The 25091-nt window shown below is 39.3% G+C and overlaps 1 protein-coding gene across 2 annotated transcripts in view; it reads right to left on the bottom strand.

The window, feature by feature from the left end:
- Nucleotides 1-20388, bottom strand: part of pawr (PRKC, apoptosis, WT1, regulator) — a 75328-nt gene extending 54940 nt beyond the window's left edge. The window contains exons 1-2 of one of the 2 annotated variants that reach the window (XM_061714248.1): nucleotides 20236-20388; nucleotides 18653-19285 (exon numbers count right to left, since the gene is read on the bottom strand). In XM_061714248.1, coding sequence (XP_061570232.1) covers nucleotides 18653-19153 — 501 coding nt within the window. In that variant the 5' untranslated portion in view covers nucleotides 19154-19285; nucleotides 20236-20388. The remainder of the gene's footprint in view (nucleotides 1-18652; nucleotides 19286-20235) is intronic. The other variant, XM_061714249.1, reaches the window with a different exon arrangement.
- Between the last annotated feature and the right edge of the window lie 4703 nt (nucleotides 20389-25091).

The raw sequence follows: 25091 nt of genomic DNA, 5'->3' as shown, positions 1-25091 counted from the left end.
TGAAGGGGGGGCGCGCCTTTTGGCGTCTAGCGTCGCCACGGTAATACTTTTGAAAGAGAAAAGTAATGCGTGGTGTCGCAGGATGTAGACGCACATTTTGATGTATAACACACCTGGGTGCACGTTACGGTTCGGGCTGAATTAACTGCCGAAGGAATGGCATAAATTTCGCCAAAATGACACAATTTATTCAAAATGGCCGACTTCCTGTTCGGTTTCGGCCATGGCGCCAAGAGACTTTTCTTTTAGTTGTGACATGATACAGGTGTGTAGCGATTTTCGTGCATGTACGTCAAACCGTATTGTGGGGCTTGAGGCACAAAGTTTTCCGGGGGGCGCTGTTGAGCCATTTTGCCACGCCCATTAATGCAAACCATGAAAGATCAAATTTATCGCCAGGCCTGGCTTGCATGCCAAATTTGGTGCCTTTTGGGGAACTTTCAAATATGGACCAATCAGATGAAGGGGGGGTCCGCTTGTTGGCATCTAGCGTCGCCACGGTAACACTTTTGAAAGAGAAAAGTAATGCGTGTAGTCGCAGGATGGAGACGCACATTTTGATGTATAACACATCTGGGTTCACGATACGGTTCGGGCTGAATTAACTCTCGAAGGAATGGCATATATTGCTCCAAAATTACGCAATTAATTCAGAATGTTCAAAATGGACGACTTCCTGTTCGGTTTCGGCCATGGCGCCAAGAGACTTTTCTTTTAGTTGCAACATGATACAGGAGTGTACCAATTTTCGTTCATGTACGTCAAACCGTATTATGGGGCTTGAGGCGCAAAGTTTTTTCTGTCTGAACCAACCAGATGAAGGGTGGCCGCGCTTTTTGGCGTCTAGCATCGCCACGGTAACGCTTTTGAAAGAGAAAAGTAATGCGTGTAGTCGCAGGATGGAGACGCACATTTTGATGTATAACACACTTGGGTGCACGTTACGGTTCGGGCTGAATTAACTTTCGAAGGAATGGCATAAATTTCGCCAAAATGACACAACTAATTCAAAATGGCCGACTTCCTGTTCGGTTTCGGGCATGACGCCAAGAGACTTTTCTTTCAGGTGCGCCATGATACAGGTGTGTACCGATTTTCGTGCGTGTACGACATACCGCATTCTGGGGCTTGAGGCACAAAGTTTTCCGGGGGGCGCTGTTGAGCCATTTTGCCACGCCCATTAATACAAACCATTAAATATCAAATTTTTCGCCAGGCCTGACTTGCATGCAAAATTTGGTGACTTTTTGGGCACGTTTAGGGGGGCAAAAAGGCCCTCCTTTCGTCAGAAGAAAAAGAAAGAAAGAAAGAAAGAAAAAATTCCTACAGATACAATAGGGCCTTCGCACTGAAGGTGCTCGGGCCCTAATTATGAGGTAGTTTCTTGCCATGTAGCCACCTCCTGCTCTGTTGGCGTCAGCGCCGTTACCTGTTCTACGTGGCTGGGTGACTTTGGACAATGAAAATGTTAAAAGGGGAGTAGTGGCAGCTGCCTCCTTTGTGTTACAGGCAGAGAAGCACAAAATAATGTTGTGCTTGATTATTTACACCTAAAATACAGGACTGTCTCAGAAAATTAGAATATTGTGATGAAGTCCTTTATTTTCTGTAATGCAAAAATGTCATACATTCTGGATTCATTACAAATCAACTGAAATATTGCAAGCCTTTTATTATTTTAATATTGCTGATCATGGCTTACAGCTTAATAAAACTCAAATATCCTATCTCAAAAAAATTGTATATTCTGGGAAGCTTAATCTTAAACTGTAAGCCATAATCAGCAATATTAAAATAATAAAAGGATTGCAATATTTCAGTTGATTTGTAATGAATCCAGAATGTATGACATTATTTATTTATTTATTTTTTATTTTTATTTTTTTTTATTTTATTTATTTATTTATTTATTTATTTTTTTTTTTTAAATTGCATTACAGAAAATAAAGAACTTTATCACAATATTCTAATTTTCTGAGACAGTCCTGTATATGCCAAAACAACATACACACTTATGCCAGAAAAAAAAGATTATGCAATCAAAATGTGCAATTTCATGGAATATGATGCACTTTAAGAGGAATATGAACTGTGGTGGAGTTTTAGGTTAGCAGCGATGCAAAAAAAATGATTAAACTGTGTCTTTTTTAGCCACAACAGTCATTAAAATACCCCTTGTTGGTCATGGTCTTCAGTTTCACAACAACTATACTGCTCTATTTTGTGAGGAACCTGGTTCACTGGTACTTTTTAAGCTGAATGCATTTCAGACAGCATGAAATTCATGAAGCTGCTACACGTCGCTTTAAGAGGCACTCGAAAAGGATTCCCAGAAGCATACGACATTGTGATCTCTACATAATGCCGAAGGAACTTTTATACTTGACTGTATGACCTTTCAGGCTGACGCGAGGGAGATAAATCCAACCCTGTATAGAGGCAGAGACATCGGCGACGCGGGCCATCCATCGTGCCTCGGACAGGTCCTCATTGGGCTACTGGACGAGGGAGGGACCAAGGAAAAGTAGAGGCCACACACATCTATACCTCATGTATACTTATGAGCTCAAAGTAGAAGAAAACAAATGAATACGGCTCAAGGACAGACTCACTAATGAGCTGTTTGAGGAGATGGTCGAGGACAGCAGGGCTTTTATTTGAATTGGGAGGATTGAGGGAACAAATGGAAAAGGGAAAATAAACAATTTACCCAACACCAGAAGAGCAATGGGACACACAAAAAAAGAGGAAGCATGCAAAAACACAAACAAGGAGGCTGTGGTGGAAAAGAGGAATTCACAGCACAGTATAAAGTCTATCGGGAACGCTTGTGCAGAGATTCCGGTCAGTCACGCTGAGCTGAGAAGTTTCATTGGCTATGAATCTTTTAGACGGCTGTCAGCGCCACGGGCAAACATAAATACCCAAAGACAAGAGGGTACAAGACACCGCTATACTTTAAATAAAAAATGTAATAACTTCCGCTGTTTAATTGAGGCGCGACTGAAATACTTCTGCATCTGTCCTTTAAACCTTCACTGTATGCTGTGATGTAGCAACACAGTAATTGGTAGAAACCGCTTTGCTGCACCATCTTTTATGCAACATGTGTTGTGGAAAAAGAGCTGTGAAAAAAAAAAAAGGGGTTCAAGGATAAATGTGAAAAGCAGAACACTCCAAAATGTCACCCTGGGCTCTTCTGTATTGCATTTCTTATTAACTCTGTGGACAGTTTACAAGGCAGAGTGTGGACAATATAAAATTAAAGCGGTGACTGAACGGACCCCAAGGAAACCATCTGCACTTCACACGTCTTGTAGGAAGTTCTTAAAATACTCTACAAAATCATGTTTGTGCCACCAATTTGCTTTCCTTCTGAACCTACCAAAAGCTAGACCTAACTTATTTGATAAAATTGTTTTGATACTTCACCTTAAAGCAAGGACTTTCATTTTTTTTTTTTTACATTTAAATATTCGCCACTCACCAAATCCTCAGGCCAGTGTATGAAAGCCAGACCAGGGTGAAACAGATCAAAGGTTCTAGTTTGTTCTTTGCATTATGAATAAAGTCACAACATTGTGAATGTCTATATTAGGTTAACCTGAATGTTAAATATAAATGAAAAAGTGTTTCACCATACTCTGGATAAAACAGTCCTATTTGATGCATCCAGTTGACATTCCCTGTGTAATCCTGCACCACATGCACGCGGTACACCGCTTACTGCAGGGCCATCGACGCAACACCCCTTGCATACAACGTATATTCCTTTACCATATGCAGAGCTGGTCTGCTGGATTACTTGAGGGTAGAGTTTCTAAAATAGACTGCAAGGCAGATTGTTCAGTTATCAGGCTCCTCGCTTGTGGAACCGGCGCCCCTGTCATGTTTGGGATGCAGACAACCTCTCCATATTTAAAATCAGGCTTAAACCTTTCCTTCTTGATACAACTTCTACTCTGATCCATCCCTTTACTTTTGCTGCAGTAGGCCTAGACTCCAGGGGAACCTCCCATGATGCATTGGACTTTTTTCCCCGACTCTTGTTCTTATGTGCATGTGCATTTTTAATATTGCTTTCTTTTGTATCTTAAGGGCAGAGATCCCTGCACTAAGCTCTCTGTGTATTGCCCCTTTTCCATTACACAGTTTTTGACTCGACTCGCCACACCTTCGTCCTTTTCCATTACAGTTCAGTACCACCTCAATGATGGTGGGGCCTTCATGGCTTCAGGGTGTGGTCATCGGCCACAAGGCACAAAAAAACATGTGGGCTTCTTCGTTGCACCGTGGAGTAGGTTTTCTTGCCCTTTTTTTCTGGACCAAAGTTTAGTTGTACAGCAAATACCGCGTGTTGCCGTGTTTTAAATATGGCAGGCGTGAAGGAGTTGTGAGACGTTACTCTCTGGCCAATCAGTGGCCCGACTCTACTAACTGGTACCATCACCTAGTGGAAAACCCTTAAAATTATGTTTGTCTCTATTTCATCCCTGGCCAACTAACTAAGGCAGATCCTGGGTTGTTATTTTTCTCTCAGTTAATTAGGTTTTTCTCCTCTTCACTGTCACCTTATGATGCTCAGAAATGTTTTCATGCAATCAGCTTGGTTCCATAGCTGGGCTGTATTTTTGTATTCATTTTTTTAAAGACGTGACATTATACGAGTTTAGAATCTGAACTCTATTGGAATTAATTACAGTTCCAGCCTCCAAAATTTTACCCAGATCCCTTCTAATGGAAACCACTAAACCCTAAAACTAAATGCAAGCGTTTTTTTGAATCACTTGTCCCATCTTGAAAACTGAAATAACAAAATTGTCAAGACTACTTAATGTTTTATTGTATTACACAATAAAGCCTCCAAGTCAAGTACAAAAATAATGATAAATCAAGTTATTTTGTGGGGGTTCAAGTGTGAAATCACTACCTGGCAAAACAAAGAAGGCACACGCATTCATGAGCAAATGCACAAAGTTGAAGATCCCTAAGCTTCAAGGCATGATAGCAGGTATGCCCTTCTGCCGACTGAAGCAGGTTTCAGGCTTCTTTGTTGTGGAAAAAGGATTAAAGATCAAGGCTTCGAGTGTTTGGCAGTTCGGAGTACCTTATTTATTCAGTTTCAAAAGGTTCAGCTGCATTCCTAGGCCGTCTGGCTGAGATGTGTTTTCAATATCATTTGCTTTTGATGGGTAATTTTCTTTTACCCGTTTAACATTTTTTTAAACACCTATAGGAGAAAGTCTTTCACATCTTTCAAAGAATTGTGGAAGTATGAAATGAGATAAATCCTACTGATGTAAAAATGTGTTTTAGCTCCATCCTTGTTTACCATATCAAAATTGATTTGTTTTATTCTAATAAATCGGACTTTTCTTTACTCAAGGATAACTAACACATATGAAAGGAGAGTCACAGAAGTTTCATATTCAAATATGGCCTTTTACAGTTCTGTTTGTTGAAATAAAGCTCTCCTCTGTGGTAAAAAAAAATTAGAAAAAACACAGACGAGACTGAAACCCATCATCCTATTTAACCAGCATTCCTTTGTCTGGGCTTTAACTCTCCCTCTTCGGGAAACACAAATAAGTAATTTTAGTTCATCAGTCCTCCAGAACACGAGTCTCTGTGTAGAAGCCGTTTGTCTGATAACAGCCATTTTAATCATGAAAGAGCAGATTGAGCCAGTTCCATTGTGACATAACACAGAGGCGGTGTGTGAAACCTGTTAGACTGCAGACAGAATCAGCCTGTTGATGTGCAGTCACTCATACAGACACAACTGAGGCTTATTGTCCAGCGTGCAATAAAACTGCAGAGTGAGCAGACCGGTGACTGTGGCTGCATCCAAAGAGGAGCCTCAGGATTCAGTCCCATGCAGCACTAGTTTCAGTTCGATCACATACAACATATTTTAAATGTACAAAAGGTATTTTGAGACAGGATTTCAACTTGCACTGAAAACGATACCAAGACCGTAGCAGGGAGATTTACGCCTGCTGAGATCACAAGACCCTGCCGCAAACTTCAAGTTCAGAGTTAGAAGAGAGGTGTGAAGCAGAGGAGGTCCAACCTTAGCTTCTAACTAAGCCAAACAAAAGCACAAAAGTTGCCTATTCCTTCACTTCCTCCAACCCAATTTTGCCCAGTGCCCAATAAATTAGACCTGCAAGTTTATAGTCCCAGCTTTTCGCCTCACAAAGCTTTGAGCCAAAACTGACACATCAATACTAACTAGGGAACACTTTGGAGTCATTTTGGCCGACTGTGGACCATTTGGTTTATTTATAACCAGTCACACATTGTCCATAATGTAGAAAAATCAGTGAGTCTGTGAGTATTTATGTCAGTGTACCAACTGATGCCGTTTAATTTGTCTATAAAAACAGCCTCCCAATTTGTCACGGATGCTCTAGAAGCCAACACAGGAAGTTACAGCAGCAGCAAACTTTTTAAAGGAGTTTTTGCTTTTTAAAAGCGAGAGAAAATTCCAACAGAAAAACAGAAATTGACATCAGTAATGGGCAATATTGTACAATTCATTGTCCTGGATGTCAGTAACTTAAACTGGAGGCGTGGTATAGTTGAACCAAGGCCTTTCAAAAATGTCAGCACTTAAATTTGACATTGCTAATCTTACCAAAACATACCAAACAAAGCAAAACTAAACTATAGACTCCATAAGAAGTGGGCCTACTGTATCCACTGGGAGTTCATTAACTTGTGCATTGTCGAACGTCACGTTCAGCTTCAACATGTCACCACAATGGTGTTTTATCCCCTTTTCTTTCTTTTTTTTGTCATATTTGTAGATTAAACAAGACCTGAGTGGACAATAATAACATCTATAAAGCCCTAAAATATATAAAACACTGGAATCATCTCAAGAAGGACTATAAGCTGTTTACAGACACCACAAGGCTTATGGGAAGTTTTTTTTTTACCTTGCTTACCATTAAAGCAGTTCTTCGGACTAGAATCTATTCAAGTTGCAGGTGTTCTGCAAGCCAGCCTTTTTTAGCCATGAATGTAAGAGGATGACTATTTCAACATAATTCAAATTTGATTTCTCAGGCTCATACGAAGAATAAACATTTATAAAAAAGGCATACCAAACATGAGTCAAACTCTAAAATAGAAGAGAGTGGGAAAAGGAAGACTGGGGTTTCCGAGTACCGTAATTCTACTTTAATGAATGCAATAAGACTCCCAAATGCCTAATCATGCAGAGTGGCCTGATTAGAGCCGACTCACAAATTCCCTACTGTCGCCAGAAAACACACAGGAATGTCTAACAAATGGGATACATGTTGCTGATCCACACCGCCACTACACTAACCCACTCCTCCAATCCAGAACTCGGTTACTAAGGACCCCCTGCGATGCGAGTGTCTTGTGCGTCTGCACAACCAGCAGCAGAGAACAAAATGCTCTCCCACAACTATGCCACAGGAGGGGACTCATTTCCAAAAAAGAGGAAGCATGACAGAGATTATTTCTTATCTGCCTGCCTCCGAAAATGACTCGGGTTAAAATCCCATGCAGTGCGTTTCTATAAACTGCTTCCACAACACAGGATTGCGCCAGATTGTGTTTACGTTGTCAATGCTGGTAATAAAGAGGGGACATTTTAATTAAAAGGTGCAAAATTACTGAGTGAGGATGGACTGGGCTGAACTTTAAAGGAAAACAACTGCCTGGAGGGGAGGGTTAGATGAGGACGAGGTCATTCATTCTGACATTGTTTTAGGTTCGCAGAGAAAACATTCAAGAGTGGATTTGGTTAAATATTTACAAGGATTGTGTTGAAAACTCAGTTTACAACATTTGACTAATGTAAATACCAAGGGATCAATCATTTTCTGCTCTATTTAGAGGCTTTTTTTTCCATTTTTTTCCAAAAGTTTATTGATGCCAGATGTCTTTCTTGAATATAAACACACTCATAAGTTAAAGATTAGCCCGAGTGGCAGCAATTGTGCCACTCAAGCAGTAGTAGGTGTGTGTGTGTGATGTCTCAGGGAAAGGCCAGAACCTTCCCTGACAGGATACTGCCTCTACAAACAAGCCATGTGTCAGTCTCAATCCACACTGAAGCTCACCATAACCTCAGCTGTGAGGTTTTGGGAGAAATTATTGACTTCTGAGCTATGGAGAGGAGTCAGCCAGCCAGCAAGCAGGTATGTGAGCTAAGTCTCACTAATTCACAAGACATGTGCATTCCTGTGCAAGCCACGCAGGTGGGCATTTAGTTCTTCAGTAATAATCTACAGACTGCTTCACAAAGTTCCTGAATACAAATAACAAAAGGGCACTGACCTGGATAAGAGACATTTTGAACTTTGTGTGCATATGACATCAATGCTTCAATAGTGAATGTCAAAAACAAAAGTTGTTCTTAAACTATCTAGTTTAGAGCTACCATGATACCAAAGCAGGTTTATTTATTTTTTTGCCGTCATTGTCTACATTTTCAGCAACAGGTATCCAGTTTTGACAGTTTGCATGGATTGAAACTCAGTTTATGAACTTTTTAACTCTATATTTTGTTTATTTAACTGTTGAAATCTGCAAACACCAACCAAACTGCACCCCTGGCTCTTCTAACCACCCCTCTTTTGATATGATATTCCTCTTGTGATGTGTATTATTCAATGAAGATGCTTCTGACATGATTTCTGGATAAAATCCAGTCTAATAATTTTATTTTTCCTTATATAACCTCTCACAAGCATTAGATCTCTGTCAGCAAACAACTGCTTGTTTTGGGGTTGTTTTAAGGTCTAAAAAATTGGGACGTCAAATAAATTGATTTGCATTAGCGGTCATCAATACGACACAGAGAGAAAGTAACCTTAAAATACAGTCAGTCCCTTCTTCGATGAAGGCAAATGTTTGGCTGCACCTTTGATTAAAGAGTTTTCAGATGTGACTCATTCACTGTGCAAAGTTTGCATTACAAAAGTTACGCACTTGAGGAAACATGGCAAATGTCTTTCCTCACATCGCCTACAAATCACTTGAAAAACAATGAACGGGTTAAACTACTATCTGCTGACACAAACTCTGCCGCGTTGCCAAACTCTTCCAACCAACTCTGGATAAACCAGTAACAGACATCTATGCAGTGACGTTGACAGTGAGAGATTAGATTTATGACACAGACTAATCTTAATATTTGAACCTTTTTATAAAACACCTTTTAAATATAACCCTAAACACATTTATTCTGCTTTCGGAATCAGGCTGAAACATGCATTACTTGAAAAAGCACAGCAAATGCAAATTTACAAACGGAAAGCAGCCAGTTGGCTTACGTGCTCATTTTTTGGAGCATTTATTTGCTGTCGATCAAATGTCAATTATTCTGATGCAGAGTTGGAAAACAGACTCAAATGAGACATTTACAAGCGATAGCTGCCACCCTGATAACTGTTGCTGCCTCCAACACATTTAAATGATCCAGTGCTGTGTTGCCTCATCTGACTTAAAACAAGACACGTCTCCGCAAATACTTTCAGTGGATTTATCTTAAGAAATCAAACTCTTCTAACATCAGATTTTATCCAAAAACATACAACATATAGATTCAGAAACTGTTTTACCAAAAAAATGAACAAACACGATACAAACTGAACAAACAGATCCCAGGTTTCTGAGTTTGCAACAGTTTAATCAACAGTGTGACCTTGCTGTCGTCAGGGCTGCACACAGCTGAACCGCAGCTAGTCTGGCATCTCTCTCTTACAGTTGCTTCAGCTCTGATTGGTTAATCTGATGGATGCCATCTGACAGCAAAATGGGTGCTCACCTGGTCAGGGGTCACATTAATGGGAACAGCATTTATGTAATAGTCCCACAAACTGAAAGCAAGTAAAACACAAGCCACAGCCCATTAGAAAGCTGCTGTGAGCTTTATGAGGCGCTGAAAGACCACAAGGTGCCTATGTGGAAAGAGGCTGAGACAATTAAGACTTCATCTCAGCACCAGGTGGGCAGCACCTTCTCTTTCTTTCCTTTTCCCATCCCTCCCTTCCTTCCTTCCTTCCTTCCTTCACCTTGCACATACCAGCTTTTTCGCGACCTTTTCTGGAGCATTTTCCGCAATGACCCGGATATCAATCTGGTGAGTCAAACAAACAACCAACCAACCAGTTCCTTGTGGGTTTTTTTTTGTTTTTAATTAATTAAAGTCCCATTCCTGTTGTTCAAGCAACAAGCTAAAAAAAGAAACAACACACCATGCCTGAATAGCTCTCTGCTTACCCAAGCTCATGACCATATCTATGAGGTATTTACTGTGATGACCTTGTTTGGAGAAGGCTTTAACAGAAAACAAAACATGCTCCACCCCATGTAAATGTACCTTCTTGAATTCTTCAAAGGAAGAAAAAAGAGGAGGGAAAAAACAAGCTTTAAACACCTCATTATAGGCACTTAGTTTCAAAGTACTTATTAAAATATCCATTAAAACAGTCAGAAGACACGGAATAGTAAATCTGATTGCTAAGGCATAAACCCCAGGCCACCGCAGCAGGTGTAAAGTGATGAGAAATGTCTCTGCATTTCCTGATAATTATAGTAAAATAGGTGTATCGATGACATCCTACCTTGTTTTACGTTTTTTTTAAATTAGGTTTTATACATTTTCTGATAATGCAGATGCATATGACGCATGACTGGATGGTAATATTTGTCGTTAGAGATGGAAACACAATGTTCGGGGATGTCATTTTTCCAGGTCATAATTATTACTTACTCACTGCGTATTTGTAAATGGAGATAACTGTGATTATTTCGCATCATCACCTTCATTATCTTATATAAACAACCGCTGAGTAAAACTAACACATTTTCAAACTTTGACAACATTTTGTAGAGTTTACTACCCAATACACAATGACATTATGGCATTTAAAGGTCGATGTCTCCCTTTCTCCAGAGATATTGCACATCTGCAACGTGGAACTCTTTCACAAAGTCTTAAAGGCCAAAGAAACATAATTCATATATTATTACATTTATGTCCTAGCACTTATTGCCAATAAAAGAAAGATAAAAACAAATAAGTCACACTCTTGCCATCTTGCTATCGATGTAACCATGACAACAGACGGCATGTTCTACCAACATGGCGATGCCTTCCCTTAGCATAATTCCCTTCTCTATAAAACCTCATTACCCAAGGAAAGTTTTTGTTGAGTTTGGCTGTAAACCATGACGACATACAAGGCAAGGATTTTCGAGTTTAAATAAAGATATAAGATATATATATGTGAAGTATATTCATCCTAAAGTGATTGTTACAGGAAGTTCAATTTGATGTTGAAGTGTTTGGATTGTCCATCTGTCTGTTTCCGTACAGGTTCATCTGATATTTCCTTTGTGCATTTGTGTTATTTTTTTTTTAAGGAAATAGACACATTTGAGCATTTAAAAATAATTCTGTCAATAAGATATGTTGAAAATGCTTTTATTTCCCAAAGTAAATGAAACAAAAAAGTGAGACAGTGGAGTTCAAGTATGGAACGTGACCAGAGGTGTCAAGTAACTTTGGTTTCAATTGTGGTTATCTATACTTCACTGGAGTAATTATTTTTCAGACGACTTTTTACTTTTACTCCTTACATTTTCACGCAATTATCTGTACTTTTTACTCCTTATATTTTAAAAACAGCCTCGTTACTCTATTGCAACTATCCAGTTAAATTGCTCCATCTGGATAGAGTGAATTTGGTTGTGGTTGTTTCAGATGTTCTTGTCCAGTTTTGTTCTTACATCCGTTCCCTCAGATTCCTGCAACTAAACTTGGATGTACATTCCAATAAAGGTTAGGATAAATGATAACATGCCTCTGAAGTTTGACTTTTTGCACCATTACAATACTTATAGGCAACTAGTCATCATATCTTCTGCTCTCTGAAACACATGTTAATGCTCAATAGTACACATATATGCTTCTTTAATATATTTACATTATACTAAGATGCATTCATTTTCAATGGCTTTTGTCCATAATGGCTTTTTTCCCCCTTACATTACTTTTACTTTTATACTTTAGGTAGTTTTGAAACCAGTACTTTTATACTTTTACTTGAGTAAAAAACTTGAGTTGATACTTCAACAGGAGTATTTTTAAACTCTAGTATCTATACTTCTACCTGAGTAATGAATGTGAATACTTTTGACACCTCTGAACGTGACCCCCCATCAACAACCTTGGTTTCACCGAGGTCTGGGTTAAACAACCCCTCTTGTGTTTCATATCCTCCTATCACCGGAGTGTTAAGTACGTGAGCACTGGCCTCCGTATAGCATGTTAAACCTGCTGACCTCCTCGGAGGAGCTGCAGACAAATATCTGCGAGGTGCTGGCAGGCTCCACGCTCCTCCGTGGGGCACATCCAGCCATCTGCCAGGGACGGGACGTCTGACCACACCATCTCATAACTCAGAGCTCATAAAAAAAGGCAACACAATGGACGCCGTGACTCGCCAGGAGACTGCATGCAGCGACACCGATGGGAAACATTCTTATATCACAACCCAAAACATCATCAGACTGGAGAATTTAGTACTCCAAACAAACTCTTCCTCGTTTGCACATTCCTATGTTGTGTAAGCACACCATAAGCGGGTCAAGGGTCGCGTCGGTGACAATGCCCTCCAGTCTGAGTCAGTGAGCAGCCTGAGAGAAAGGAGACACCCTCCTAGATTGCAGAAGGTGGCAGTGATTGAAGCTGTGCAAAAGTGTCTTTTCTTCCGTAAAGTAGGCAGCTTTTATCGAGCCATTATGGCCTCAACGGGCAGAAGATTGGGTTCCCTGGACGCTGTGAAATCCCGCTCAAAAGCTATTATACTCCACACAACCAGCAGGGAGATAATCCCAACCATCTCTATTCCCACCTGTCCACTCATATTCACGACACAAAGGGAGCTTGAATGACGGGTCTACATTTGCATAGTCCTGATTTCTTACATACAAAAGGGAGGAAAAGGGGAAACGTCTAACAAAAGGAATATGAATCTGCAGCATCAAATGTTTGGGTATTTTCATGTTTCTGTCGGATTTCAGAGAAGGTTTAGGAAACTCAAGGCTGTTGTTCAGTGTTAGTGGCTGCAGCTGGCTAAATATTGGTTTTACATGGTGATGGATTGCCAAAACAAAGCAACTTAAGAGTTCAACACATTGTCAGTTATGGATCATGTGTTAGGAATAGGATAAGAAATAAACATGACATAAATTCAATAGAAATACTTTTTTAGGCGTGTTTTCTGTTTGGGTAAGAAAATACTCAATGAATAATCAACCACAGGACTTGAATTTCAGATTTGTGGTCATTGGAAATACTTGCAGAACCCTAAAAAATGTACCACTTGCACCGTGGGATATTCCTGCACACATTTACAGCAATATCATTTAACAACGTTCAGCCAATATCAGAACCTTTGCAGAACAAGACTAACTTGTATGAAAGAGCCTACTGGCCTCTCTGTATGAGTCAATGAATTCCCACTCCTGCTGCAGCATCTCTGGTAACATATACAGACAGACTTGATTTATACGGACTTGAAGGCAAAGATGCGGTCAAACCTGGAGCCGCAGTCCGTAGGAAACAGGATATATTTTGTTTTTTTTTGTGTTTTATACAAGCATAATCTGACAGGCATGGAAAAAAAAAGAAGAGTGTGCATCAGGGTTGTCACTGTTGGCATAAAGTAGTTGCTCTGTTGTGTTGCTAGTGCAAAGGAAACGACGTTCAAGTGAAGCTAAATGTCGCTGCAAGATCAGGTTAGTGAAGGAGATTCGCTTCTTGGCTAAATGGTCCAGCTCTTAGGCCACGTTTATCTCCTCCTCAGGTTTTATCCTGGTATTAACATTCATCCTGTTTAATATAATCACAAGTTAACTGCTTTAAGTACGTGTGTAAAAAGATTTGATATCCCAGTGATGTCTGATTAGAGCTGCACAATATAGCGAGAAACTATCATCATTGCAATCAATAATCTCAAAATAAGGGACCATTCTCTTTCATATCAAGTCATATTGCATTAACAATTTTGAACAATGATTGCATGTTTTCCTAATATCATACAGCCCCAGATCTGATCACTCAAACCACATTTGCAGTGTAATTGCAATGCATCCTGGGTCACACTGAAGGACTACCTGCATAGCTCATATCTTGTGCGTAGGCAGAGAAACATCCAAATTTGTGTAAAAACTGAATAATTTACGTGCAAAACAACAAGCAGGAATTCCAATACAGTTTCCCTTTGTGTTGTCTGGATGTTCTACCAAACGCCTTATTGTTCAGGAAGGAAAAGTGTTTTTTTTTGTTGTGGTTTTCCTACTTTTTTGGGAGACAGTGGGTTAATCTAGAACCTCAAAAAAGTTAAAAAGAAAACCAAGAGTTTCATCTTCAACACAAATGTCAATGCAGTGCTACTATATAGATAAGAAACTTGGAGATTAGCAAAGACAGCAACCAACAACAACTACAGTCCTTCATTAATCGATGCTTTAGGAACATTCTGAACATCAGATGGCCAGGAAGAATCTCCATCATCAACCTGTGTAAATGAGCCAAACAGAACCCCATTCACCAGGAGATCAAATGAAGGAAGTGGGGATGGATTGGCCACACCCTGCGGGAAAAACCCGGACGTGACCGGACAAGCGCTGGATTGGATTCCACAAGGAAAGAGGAAGTGGGTTGGTCGGTTATAGTAGTAGTAGTAGTAGTAGTTAATGCCTTCTGCAGGTAAAAAACAATAATACACTTGCTCTTTCCAAGTGGAAATCTCATACTTGCTTATGTGCTATAGGGCGGGGGATTGAGAGCCAATCACAAGCTTTTACTGGAGATGCATGTTATCGCCAGGTGTAAACAGATGTGCTTTGAGCTGATCAACTGTGATCTGATCACTCAGGGTGGTTGTTAAAACCAAGTTTAAACAGAATATTGTTTTTTTTTTATTGTTGTTTTTTGCCACAATGACTTAGAAAGTATTTCTAAAGACGTTTCCTCATAAATATGCAAGATAGATAGATAGATTCAAACAAGAATTGAGCAAATCATCTGAAAATAGCTTCTTTTTTTTTAATGTATTCATAAGTAGTGTGTAAATTTAAACAACATTAATTTGGCTAAAAGGAAAAGATAATGAATCATAACTTTTTCACTATCCCACTGGTGGTGTTCAAATAAATAGTCCATCTCACATCTACAAGCTAGGGAAATTAGAAGAAAATAAAGATTGACACACTGATGCAGCTCAACAGGATGACCACTTGGAGGAGAGAGGCAGAGAAAGAAGGAAAGATAGATAGTCTCAAATAAATCCACCCTTGTTGTGTACACTGATTTATAATCAGCCTTTTGTTTTGTTTTGTGAGGCAGGCCCTTCATTAGTTAATCAATGGGGGGAAAAAAGGTTTATTAACCAATTTATCGTGAAAAAGGCTAAGGTTTCTGGGTTTTTTTTGTTGACAATTAAACTATTAAAAATGTAATGGGCTTTTTCAAAAGATGCTCTTAAGCCAAAGCCACTTTGTCATGCGACTTCTTCAACTTGAAGACATCAGAAACAATACAGCCTCAAGAAAGCATTCATGAGTGGAGCCTTTTAAACATCTTGTCCCCATGAGCTCCATCACCTCACGGCTAGTTCAGGATTGAGGTCCACGATGGATTTTCAGAAAAATTTGTAATAGAAATAAAAAAAACTGGGGGAAGCTGAGGGCCATTTTCAATATTTACTTAAGAGTGTTGCTTTTAACTTTTAAACGTGATCAAAAAGTTGAACAGTGATGACCAGCAGTTGATCTTCGTCCTGAATATTCAGGAACACGACAAAACTGAAGCTGACATCATACTTGTTTCCACGGTGGAGGGTAATAAAGTCACTGAAATGTTTAATGGCCTGAAATTATAATCAGCATACTTTAGAAAAGTGATTATATGTAAACAGAGAACAAATCACAGTCATAGTAGAGCGAAAACTGTAATCAGACCACAGTTCTTAGTTGGGATCCAACACTTCCAGTTCTTTGTCTCAGTTTCACTCACACACACAAAAAAAAAAGCTCACCACCTCATTAGATTACCTTCTTAAATTATAGTCCATTCATTCCACTTTACTACATAATCAGCTGCCTATGGACTCAATCTGACATATCTGGCACAAACCGGCGTGCTGAAGCCCGGCATTACAGCCTGGCTTCTGCCCAGTTTTCAAAGGGCTTGTGCTCGACACTGCAGAGAACCTAATAACAGGATGTGGAGCGCCAACTGACAAACTGGTCAAACTCCAAGCTGTGCTGCCCCGAGGGCCCGGAGTCCTGGGTGGCTGTGAAACTCAAGAATTAAAGGGAAACGGTGGAGTTATGGACCACTTCCACAGGCATCGCACTACCATCACCTTAATGACAAAAACATGTATTCTCACGTTTTTTTTTGCCTAATTTAAGGGGTTTGTTTTCTTGCTAAAGAGTGTGTGCGAGTACATAATCACAGCGGTGGCGTTCACTGCGGCCGACTGGCACAGCTTCACATACGAGTTCCTGCATGCGTCTGAGGCACAACGAACTAGGCAGGACTGTAACACAACTTAAAAAGTCAGTAACAATAAACATGTTACATCGCTTTCAAATCCTCCATCAGCGAACAAACCCCCCCCCCCTTAATCCCCTCTCTTAGAGCTGCTTCCAGTTCTCTCACTGCAGTGGGTCGATTAAACCAGACACGCGTATGAGAGGAATTTGGAGACTTTGGGGAAAACAAGTGGCGTTCTTTGCTTTAAATTATTTATGGATCAACAACACGCACTGACACCAACAAGTGATTATTGGGTAACAAAACTTTTTCAAGCCGGTCACAGTGTTTGAAACACAAAGAATGTTAAACATAACATCTTACAAAAAGGAAACCGGTTAATTACAGTAGTGCAAACATCAATTTCCTCACATGACGGGAAAGTGATGTCCTAAGAGGCCAGATTTTAACAATTTGCTGTCCTGAACCAAAGATAACCCCTGATGCTACCTTTGCAACCCCTCTTATCTATCTGAACTACAGTATTTGAATACTAGAAAAGACTGAGGTTCTTTTTGATGTTTTTTTTTTGTTTTCATGACCATAACATAAGCACAATTTGGCATGAGCTTCTGAATGCATATCTCTTTGATGAGAATAAGTGAGCACACTTAGGCTTAGGGCTGGGCGATAGGGACCAAAAGTCATATCTCGATATTTTCTAGCTGAATGGCGATACTCGATATATATCGATATTTTTTCTGTGCCTTAATTGGGGTTTCCCCCAAAGCATTATAGCATAGCATCTCTGTTAGCTTCATGTTTTTCTGAGGCAAACCGTTAAAAAAACTGTCAGTTTTAATACAAAGCCTCGTGCCAAATGTCACACAGGTTCCTTTATTAACAGAGGTCTGCACAATATCAAAATGTATAAAACAAATGAAATAAAAATAAACTGCCTGCACATATAGAATAAAAATGCTTCTTGAATAAAATAAAATAAATATCCCTTTCCTGCATAATAATTAAATTAAAATACACTGTGCAATTAATACAATGTAGACAGTAACAGGCAGACTTTTCCACTGAGGTTGACAGTTGTGCAAATAACAAAACATTTGTGCAAATCTCAAATAAAACATTCAAGTCAATTTGTCACAAAATAAGCTATATCAAAATCATAAAAAAAAAATAAATCTTTTTTAATAATCGATATAAACGATATTGTCTCGTACCATATCGCGTTTGAAAATATATCCATATATATTAAAATCTCGATATATCGCCCAGCCCTACTTAGGCTACTATCTCCATCCCAACAAGGGCCTCCACATCATCCCACTTTGTAGCAGCAACTTGTATGAACAATAGGAATGGGCGATATTTTACCGTTCACGATAAACCGTCCAAAAAATTCCTCACGATAAGAATTTGTCATCTTGCGGTAAAAACGATAAATTCCCATTTATGATGTTTTTGTGTAAAGCTGATTTATGGTTCTGTGTTAAATCCACGCACAACGTACAGGAAGGAAGGAAGGAAAGAAAGAAGGAAGGAAGGAAAGGGGTGAAGGAAGGGAGAAAAGAGGAAGGGAAGAAGGAAGGAGAGAGCAGGAGGAAAGAAGGAAGGAAGGGAAAAAGGAAGGAAGGAAGGAAGGAAGGAAGGAAGGAAGGAAGGAAGGAAGGAAATGAGCCTGAAAGAAAGAAAGAAAAAGAAAGAAAGAAAGAAAGAAAGAAAGAAAGAAAGAAAGAAAGAAAGAAAGAAAGAAAGAAAAATTCCTGTTGATGACGTTTTTGTGTAACAAACATGGCAGATCTGAGAGCGAGATAGATTTATAGTTAAAAAGGTGGTATTTTTTTATCGTCATTTTTATCATTATCGGGATAAATGCCAGAAATTATCATGATACATTTTTTAGTCCATACCGCCCATCCCTAATGAACAATGTCTCAAAATCCCTAAACAGAATAAACAACTCCCTCCTTCAGTAAAGATCAGTTATTTCCTGAGGACGTGTCAACCAAAAGGAAACAATCCCAGTTTTCCTGCATGGGGGGGATTTACTCAAGTGTCCCAACTTCCCATCAGAAGACACAGTAAGCAGGATTAACTCACCTCATTGGACGGTATGCTGACAACACCTGTTGATCTCCTCTTTTCCCTTAGCTTTCTCTTCTCAATCTGTCCCTTCCCTTTCCTGGCGCTGGGGCCGGTGCTCTTCTTGTCCTTGCCCTTGCCGGGTGACGGACTCTCCTTGTCGCTGTCATTGCAAGCCATCGGACTGGAGTCCGGGGACGCGCACCGGCTCTTCTCCGGCTGCTGAGGCGTGGTCTTCTTCAGGTTGCTCCCCGGGGCGTTGGTGGGTGCGGCGGGGCCGGGGTGGTGCTGTGCTGCTGCTTCCTCCTCCGGTCTCCGGAGAGAGCTCCCGGAGGAGGACCGAGTCAGCTGGCAGTGCCCGGCCGGGCCGCCGTTGTTGGAGCCGGAGCCGCCGCTCAGGGGCGCACCGGTGGCCGCCGCGATGTCCCCCAGCATTTTGGCACGCATTTTCTCACGTTTCGCCTTCCACTCCTCCAAAAAGTCTGTTGTGGCGTTTGGCTTAAATCCTCCAGTGGCCATTCTCCCCCTTTCTTTTCTTTCTTTCTGTCTGTCCTCCTCTGTGGTTGGTGAACTTAAAGTTGAAGTAAACTTTCAGCAACTCGGCTGCGTCCTAATGGCACCGCATTCCTCAAGTGATTAACCAGGGAGCTGCTGACAGGTAGAGAGAGGGAATAACGTCACTTTCACCAGGAAATACTATAACCTGCACTTTATTCTTTGTTTATTCCCTCACTGTGGTGTTATGTTTCTGTTATTTATTTATTTATTTATTCATATGTGAAAATAATATTCTGAATGCGCGCACTGTTACCACAGTGACAAATTCCAATGTGTTTAACACAAATGGCAAATAAAAGTAATCTGAAATAAATAAACAAAACCATCAGAATGGCTTTAGGGTCTCGCGTTACGACGATTATAAAAAATAAATAAAAAAAAGTTTATTTTTTATTTTTTTGCAAGCTTGTGTCTAATGCCGCGTTCCATTTGTCCTCGGAAGTAGGGATTTCCTAGTTCCTAGTCGGAATTTTCAACTGGAACGCCCCTCGAAGTGGGATTTCCCACTGGGAAAGTGGGAGAGTCTTCACCACCCCCGAGTTCCAAGTTCCGACTTCCGAGGTAAATGGAACGCAGCATTAGTAAAGGCTGATTTATGGTTCCGCGTTACACCAACGCAGCCTACGCCTTTCTTTCATTCTTTCTTTCATTCTTTCTGCCCTCCTCTGTGGTTGATGAACTTAAAAGTTGAAGTTAACAAAACTTTCAGCAACTCTGCTGCGTCCTAATGGCACCGCATTCCTGAAGTGAGTATTAACCAGGGAGACTCTGCTGACAGGTAGAGAGGGAATAACGTCACTTTCACCAGGAAATAAACAAAAACTTCAGAATGCCTTTACTGTCTCGCGCTACGACGATTATTTAAAAAAAAAAGAAAAAACAAGTTCGTTTTTTTGTTTATTTTTTATTTTTTGCAAGCTGAAATGCGCGTCTCCGCGTACCCTACGGCGTAGGCTCTGCGTCGATTTAACGCAGAACCATAATCCAGGCTGAAGTAACTTTCCCCTCGACTAAAGAGTTGGCCGTGTGTGGAGGAAACTCACTTTGTGCGCGGCTGGTTCGGGTCCCGGAGCGGCTGCACCAGGTGTGTCGGGTCCCGGAGTGTCGGCTCTCCGCAGGTCCACCAGGTGTTGGCGGAGCAGATGAAAACGCTGCTGATCTGAGTCCGCGCGCTCGCGCTGCCCTCTGGCGCGCCGTGCCGCGCGCTCCACCCGAGGACGCACGAGCAGCTCCGACTCCAGCCGAAGCTCAGAGAGCTGTCTCTGGACAAATACTAGTTTAAACGCAGTCTAAAATGGCATTTCGTTATTGGAGAGGCTGTTTAACCCACGTGGGTCTCTTTAACTTACTAAAGGTCACTAAAGGACAAACAAGTCCTCTCCCAAAAACTGCTACAAAAACAGATTCATTTTTCACTTTTTTTTAAAATCAAATCTCACAATCACCATCACGCCTAATCAAAACTATTATATAACATTCAGAAGTGTCAAAAGTATTCACATTTATTACTCAGGTAGAAGTATAGATACTAGAGTTTAAAAATACTCCTGTAGAAGTTGAAGTATCAACTCAACTTTTTTACTCAAGTAAAAGTATAAAAGTAGCCTACTGGTTTCAAAACTACTTAAAGTATAAAAGTAAAAGTAATGTAAGGGGGAAAAAGCTATTATGGACAAAAGCCATTGAAAATGAATGCATCTTAGTATAATGCAAATATATTAAAGAACCATATATGTGTACTATTGAGCACTAACATGTGTTTCAGAGAGCAGAAGATATGATGACTAGTTGCCTATAAGTATTGTAATTGTGCAAAAAGTCAAACTTCAGAGGCATGTTATCATTTATCCTAACCTTTATTGGAATGCACATCCAAGTTTAGTTGCAGGAATCTGAGGGAACGGATGTAAGAACAAAACTGGACAAGAACATCTGTGCCACAACCACAACCTAATTAACTCAATCCGGATGGCACAATTTAACTGGATAGTTTTTTTTTAAAGGCCGAAATGAAATAGAGTAACGAGGCTGTTTTTAAAATGTAAGGAGTAAAAAGTACAGATAATTGATGTGAAAATATATGGAGTAAAAGTAAAAAGTCATCTGAAAAATAATTACTCCAGTGAAGTATAGATAACCAAAATTTCTACTTAAGTAAGGTAATGAAGTATTTGTACTTCGTTACTTGACACCTCTGGTTATTGGAGAGGCTGTTTAACCCACGTGGGTCTTTTTAACTTACTAAAGGTCACTAAAGGACAAACAAGTCCTCTCCCAAAAACTGCTACAAAAACAGATTAATTTTTCCTTTTTTTTAAAATCAAATCTCACAATCACCATCACACCTAATCAAAACTATTATATAACATTGAACATTGAACCCTTTAAGAGCGAATTTAACCACACGGTGTCACATTTTTATATACATTATATATTAACAAAAGCAAACATAAGAGTGAGTTATTTTCCATATAAAACATGGTCATATTTTTAAAAGAACAGACTTAAAGACTAGTAAAAACATCGATTTTGAGGCATTCTTGGTCTTTTCTTTTCCTTTTCTTATAGATAGATAGATCTTTATTGTCATTATCATCACTTTGTACAACGAAATTAAAAGTGCTCTCCAGTCAGCGCATCATATGAAAAATAAAATAACTGAAAAATAAATCAATAAAATGAAATAAAAACAAATAAAATAAATATATATATCTACACACATTCACCCCTCCACACATACATCAACACACAGACCCCACAAGAACTTTCATAAACATACAATCATTTTTTGTTATTGCACATTAGCTCCTGTTTTTGGTGGTTATTGCTGTTGGATAAAAGCTGTCTCATGTAATTTATTCTCCAACATTTTACACGCTATACTCATACGTTCTTTAATATCAGGGTTTAATTTTGGAAAAAAATAGAACAATTTATTACTTTAAATGTTTACCATGAGGTTGAACAATACGTTTGCATCATTTCTTATTGGTCAAGCAAATATCAAAAATGTAAAACATGCATCAAAATCAATGTTTTCACTAATCTTTGGTCAATTCAACACTGATCCAATAAAAAAAAATCCTACCCCCCTCTTGCATGTACAGTAATGTATGAAAATAACTCTTTTTACATGTTGTTGTTTTATAAAAATAGAGATGTCATGTCATAAAATCGGCATTTAAAGGGTTAAAATAATTAAAATTATTCAATATTTGGTAGTTAGGTAAAGATTTAAGTTGCTGATAGATAAAATTAACAAGAAAAAGAAGAACAGAAAGAAATAATAATCTTTAATGTTTTGTTTTGTCATATTTTTGCTCTTCTCTAATGATCTGAAAGGGCTGTAAATTTTTTCCTGGGTCCTTTTAAGATAATTTTGACTTTCAAAAAATGTCAATAAAAAAATCAATCCAATCCAATTTGGAGTAACACGATTAATATAGTCACCAAAAATAGCATGAAAGGACAATAAAAAAAAGTTCCTAATGACACAAAAGGTCATGTGTGAGAGTAAATTTGATTAACCCTGAAAAAAAAACTAAAATCCCCAGATTTGAGGACATTAATAAGAGAATTCAAGTACAAACAAAGTAGACTTATCAATCAAAGGGTTTTAATTCACTAATGATAAGAGTGGATGCTTTATTATTGTCCCTTAAAATAGCGAATGCAGTTTGACCCATTATTGACGCGATCAAGGGAGTTTGTGATCATATTTACCATTTTGATGAGTGATTAAATAAATGATTAGTTAAAAAATAGTACCATAACAGTTGCAGTCTAGCATGGCTGTGTGCTTTAAAAACATCACATAATCTGCAGTATGCCACACTGATCCTTCTTAAAAGGATCTTTCAGGGACTTTTTAAAAAGTCATTTTTGAAAAAATTCAAGTTTTGCAGATCTTGAAAGATGCATTTAAGTGGTAGGTTTTGCCAGAGGTAAGTCTCTATGAAAGCTTCTGTGTAACCTACACAGCTCGACAGCACAACATGACAGATATCTGACTTCAGTGGCACTTTGATAATAGCACAGTTAGAGATCAGTGTTTCAGTTGAAGACAGCTTGTCAGTGATTGAATTCTCCCACGCACATCCAACAGACTCCCTCAGGCAAAGGAGGACTCGCTCAACCAGCTCTGATCACAGGAGAACGTCCATGCGTGTGTCTACACAGCAGTATGGTAATATATGCAACTTTATTCCAGTGAAATGGAAAGGTGTGGACAAGACAAGAAGACTGACAGGTTTGTGTCTTCTTACATGCCCTTATTCAAATATTGGCTGCTCGCCAGTTTCTAAAGTTATATAAAATATGTCATCAGATGTTCAAATGTAACATGAACTAAGGCAAAATGAAGAAATAGTGTGAGGAAAAACTAAGTATATCCTATGATTGGTTCACATTGATTACATTGTTACTAAAAAGTGTAAGACACTATAAAAGTATATGTTTTGGTACCTTGCTAATCTGGAGCATTCAGGCAGGTGTGCGTAAACATAATTTCAAAGAGGAAAGACGTCAGCAATGATCTTACAGAAGCAACTGTCACTGCTCGTTAACCTGGGGAAGATTATAAATCCATTTCCAAGCAGCCCATCCTAATAGGAGTGGTCATCTCTGCAGGTTTAGCCCAGTGTTAGACCGTCCGACGCTCAGATATATCACAAAAAAAACATATCAGCTACATATCGGACTCTACAAGCCTCAGTTAACATGTTAAAAGTTACAATTCATGCCAGTTCATTTAGAAAAAAACTGAGCATGTTTGGAAAAATTAGCAGGTCCCCAGTCCATAGCAGGGCCACATATATACAAACAACCAGTTTGTATACCACACTCACACCTATGGGCAATTTATAATCATCAATGAACCTACTATACATGTTTTGGGACTGTGGGAGGAAGCCAGCTTACCCGGAGGGAACCCATGCGAGCACAGGAAGAACATGCAAACTCCACACAGAAAGACTCCTGCTCTGGGACTCCTGCTCTGGGAGTCGAACCAGGAACCTTCTTGCTGTGAGGCAACAGCGATAACCACTAAGCCACCGTGCTACCCGTCCTTTAGACAGACTTGACTAAATTGTGTATTTCAAAATACAGAGTGGCATATTTGGCAAAAACCAAACACTATATGGGAGAAAAACAACGTCAGTCCACAGTGATTAATGATTTTGGTTTGTTTTGCAGCCATTGGAACTAAGAAACTGTTAACTCATCTGTATACCAACTTATAAAGTAAAAGGTGAGGTGATCTGGGTCGAGAGGTGTCAAGTAACAAAGTACAAATACTTCGTTACCTTACTTAAGTAGAAATTTTGGTTATCTATACTTCACTGGAGTAATTATTTTTCAGACGACTTTTTACTTTTACTCCTTACATTTTCACGCAATTATCTGTACTTTTTACTCCTTACATTTTAAAAACAGCCTCGTTACTCTATTTCATTTCGGCCTTTAAAAAAAAACTATCCAGTTAAATTGCTCCATCCGGATAGAGTGAATTTGGTTGTGGTTGTTTCAGATGTTCTTGTCCAGTTTTGTTCTTACATCCGTTCCCTCAGATTCCTGCAACTAAACTTGGATGTACATTCCAATAAAGGTTAGGATAAATGATAACATGCCTCTGAAGTTTGACTTTTTGCACCATTAAAATACTTATAGGCAACTATTCATCATATCTTCTGCTCTCTAAACACATGTTAATGCTCAATAGTACACATACTGTATATGGTTCTTTAATATATTTGCACTATACTAAGATGCATTCATTTTCAATGGCTTAATGGCTTTTTCCCCCCCTAACATTACTTTTACTTTTATACTTTTAGTAGTTTTGAAACCAGTACTTTTATACTTTTTCTTGAGTAAAAAACTTGAGTTGATACTTCAA

This window comes from Cololabis saira, chromosome 23 (genome assembly GCF_033807715.1).
Source record: "Cololabis saira isolate AMF1-May2022 chromosome 23, fColSai1.1, whole genome shotgun sequence".
Taxonomy (NCBI): Eukaryota; Metazoa; Chordata; class Actinopteri; order Beloniformes; family Belonidae; genus Cololabis; species Cololabis saira.
This window is presented reverse-complemented; position numbering and strand designations above follow the sequence as displayed.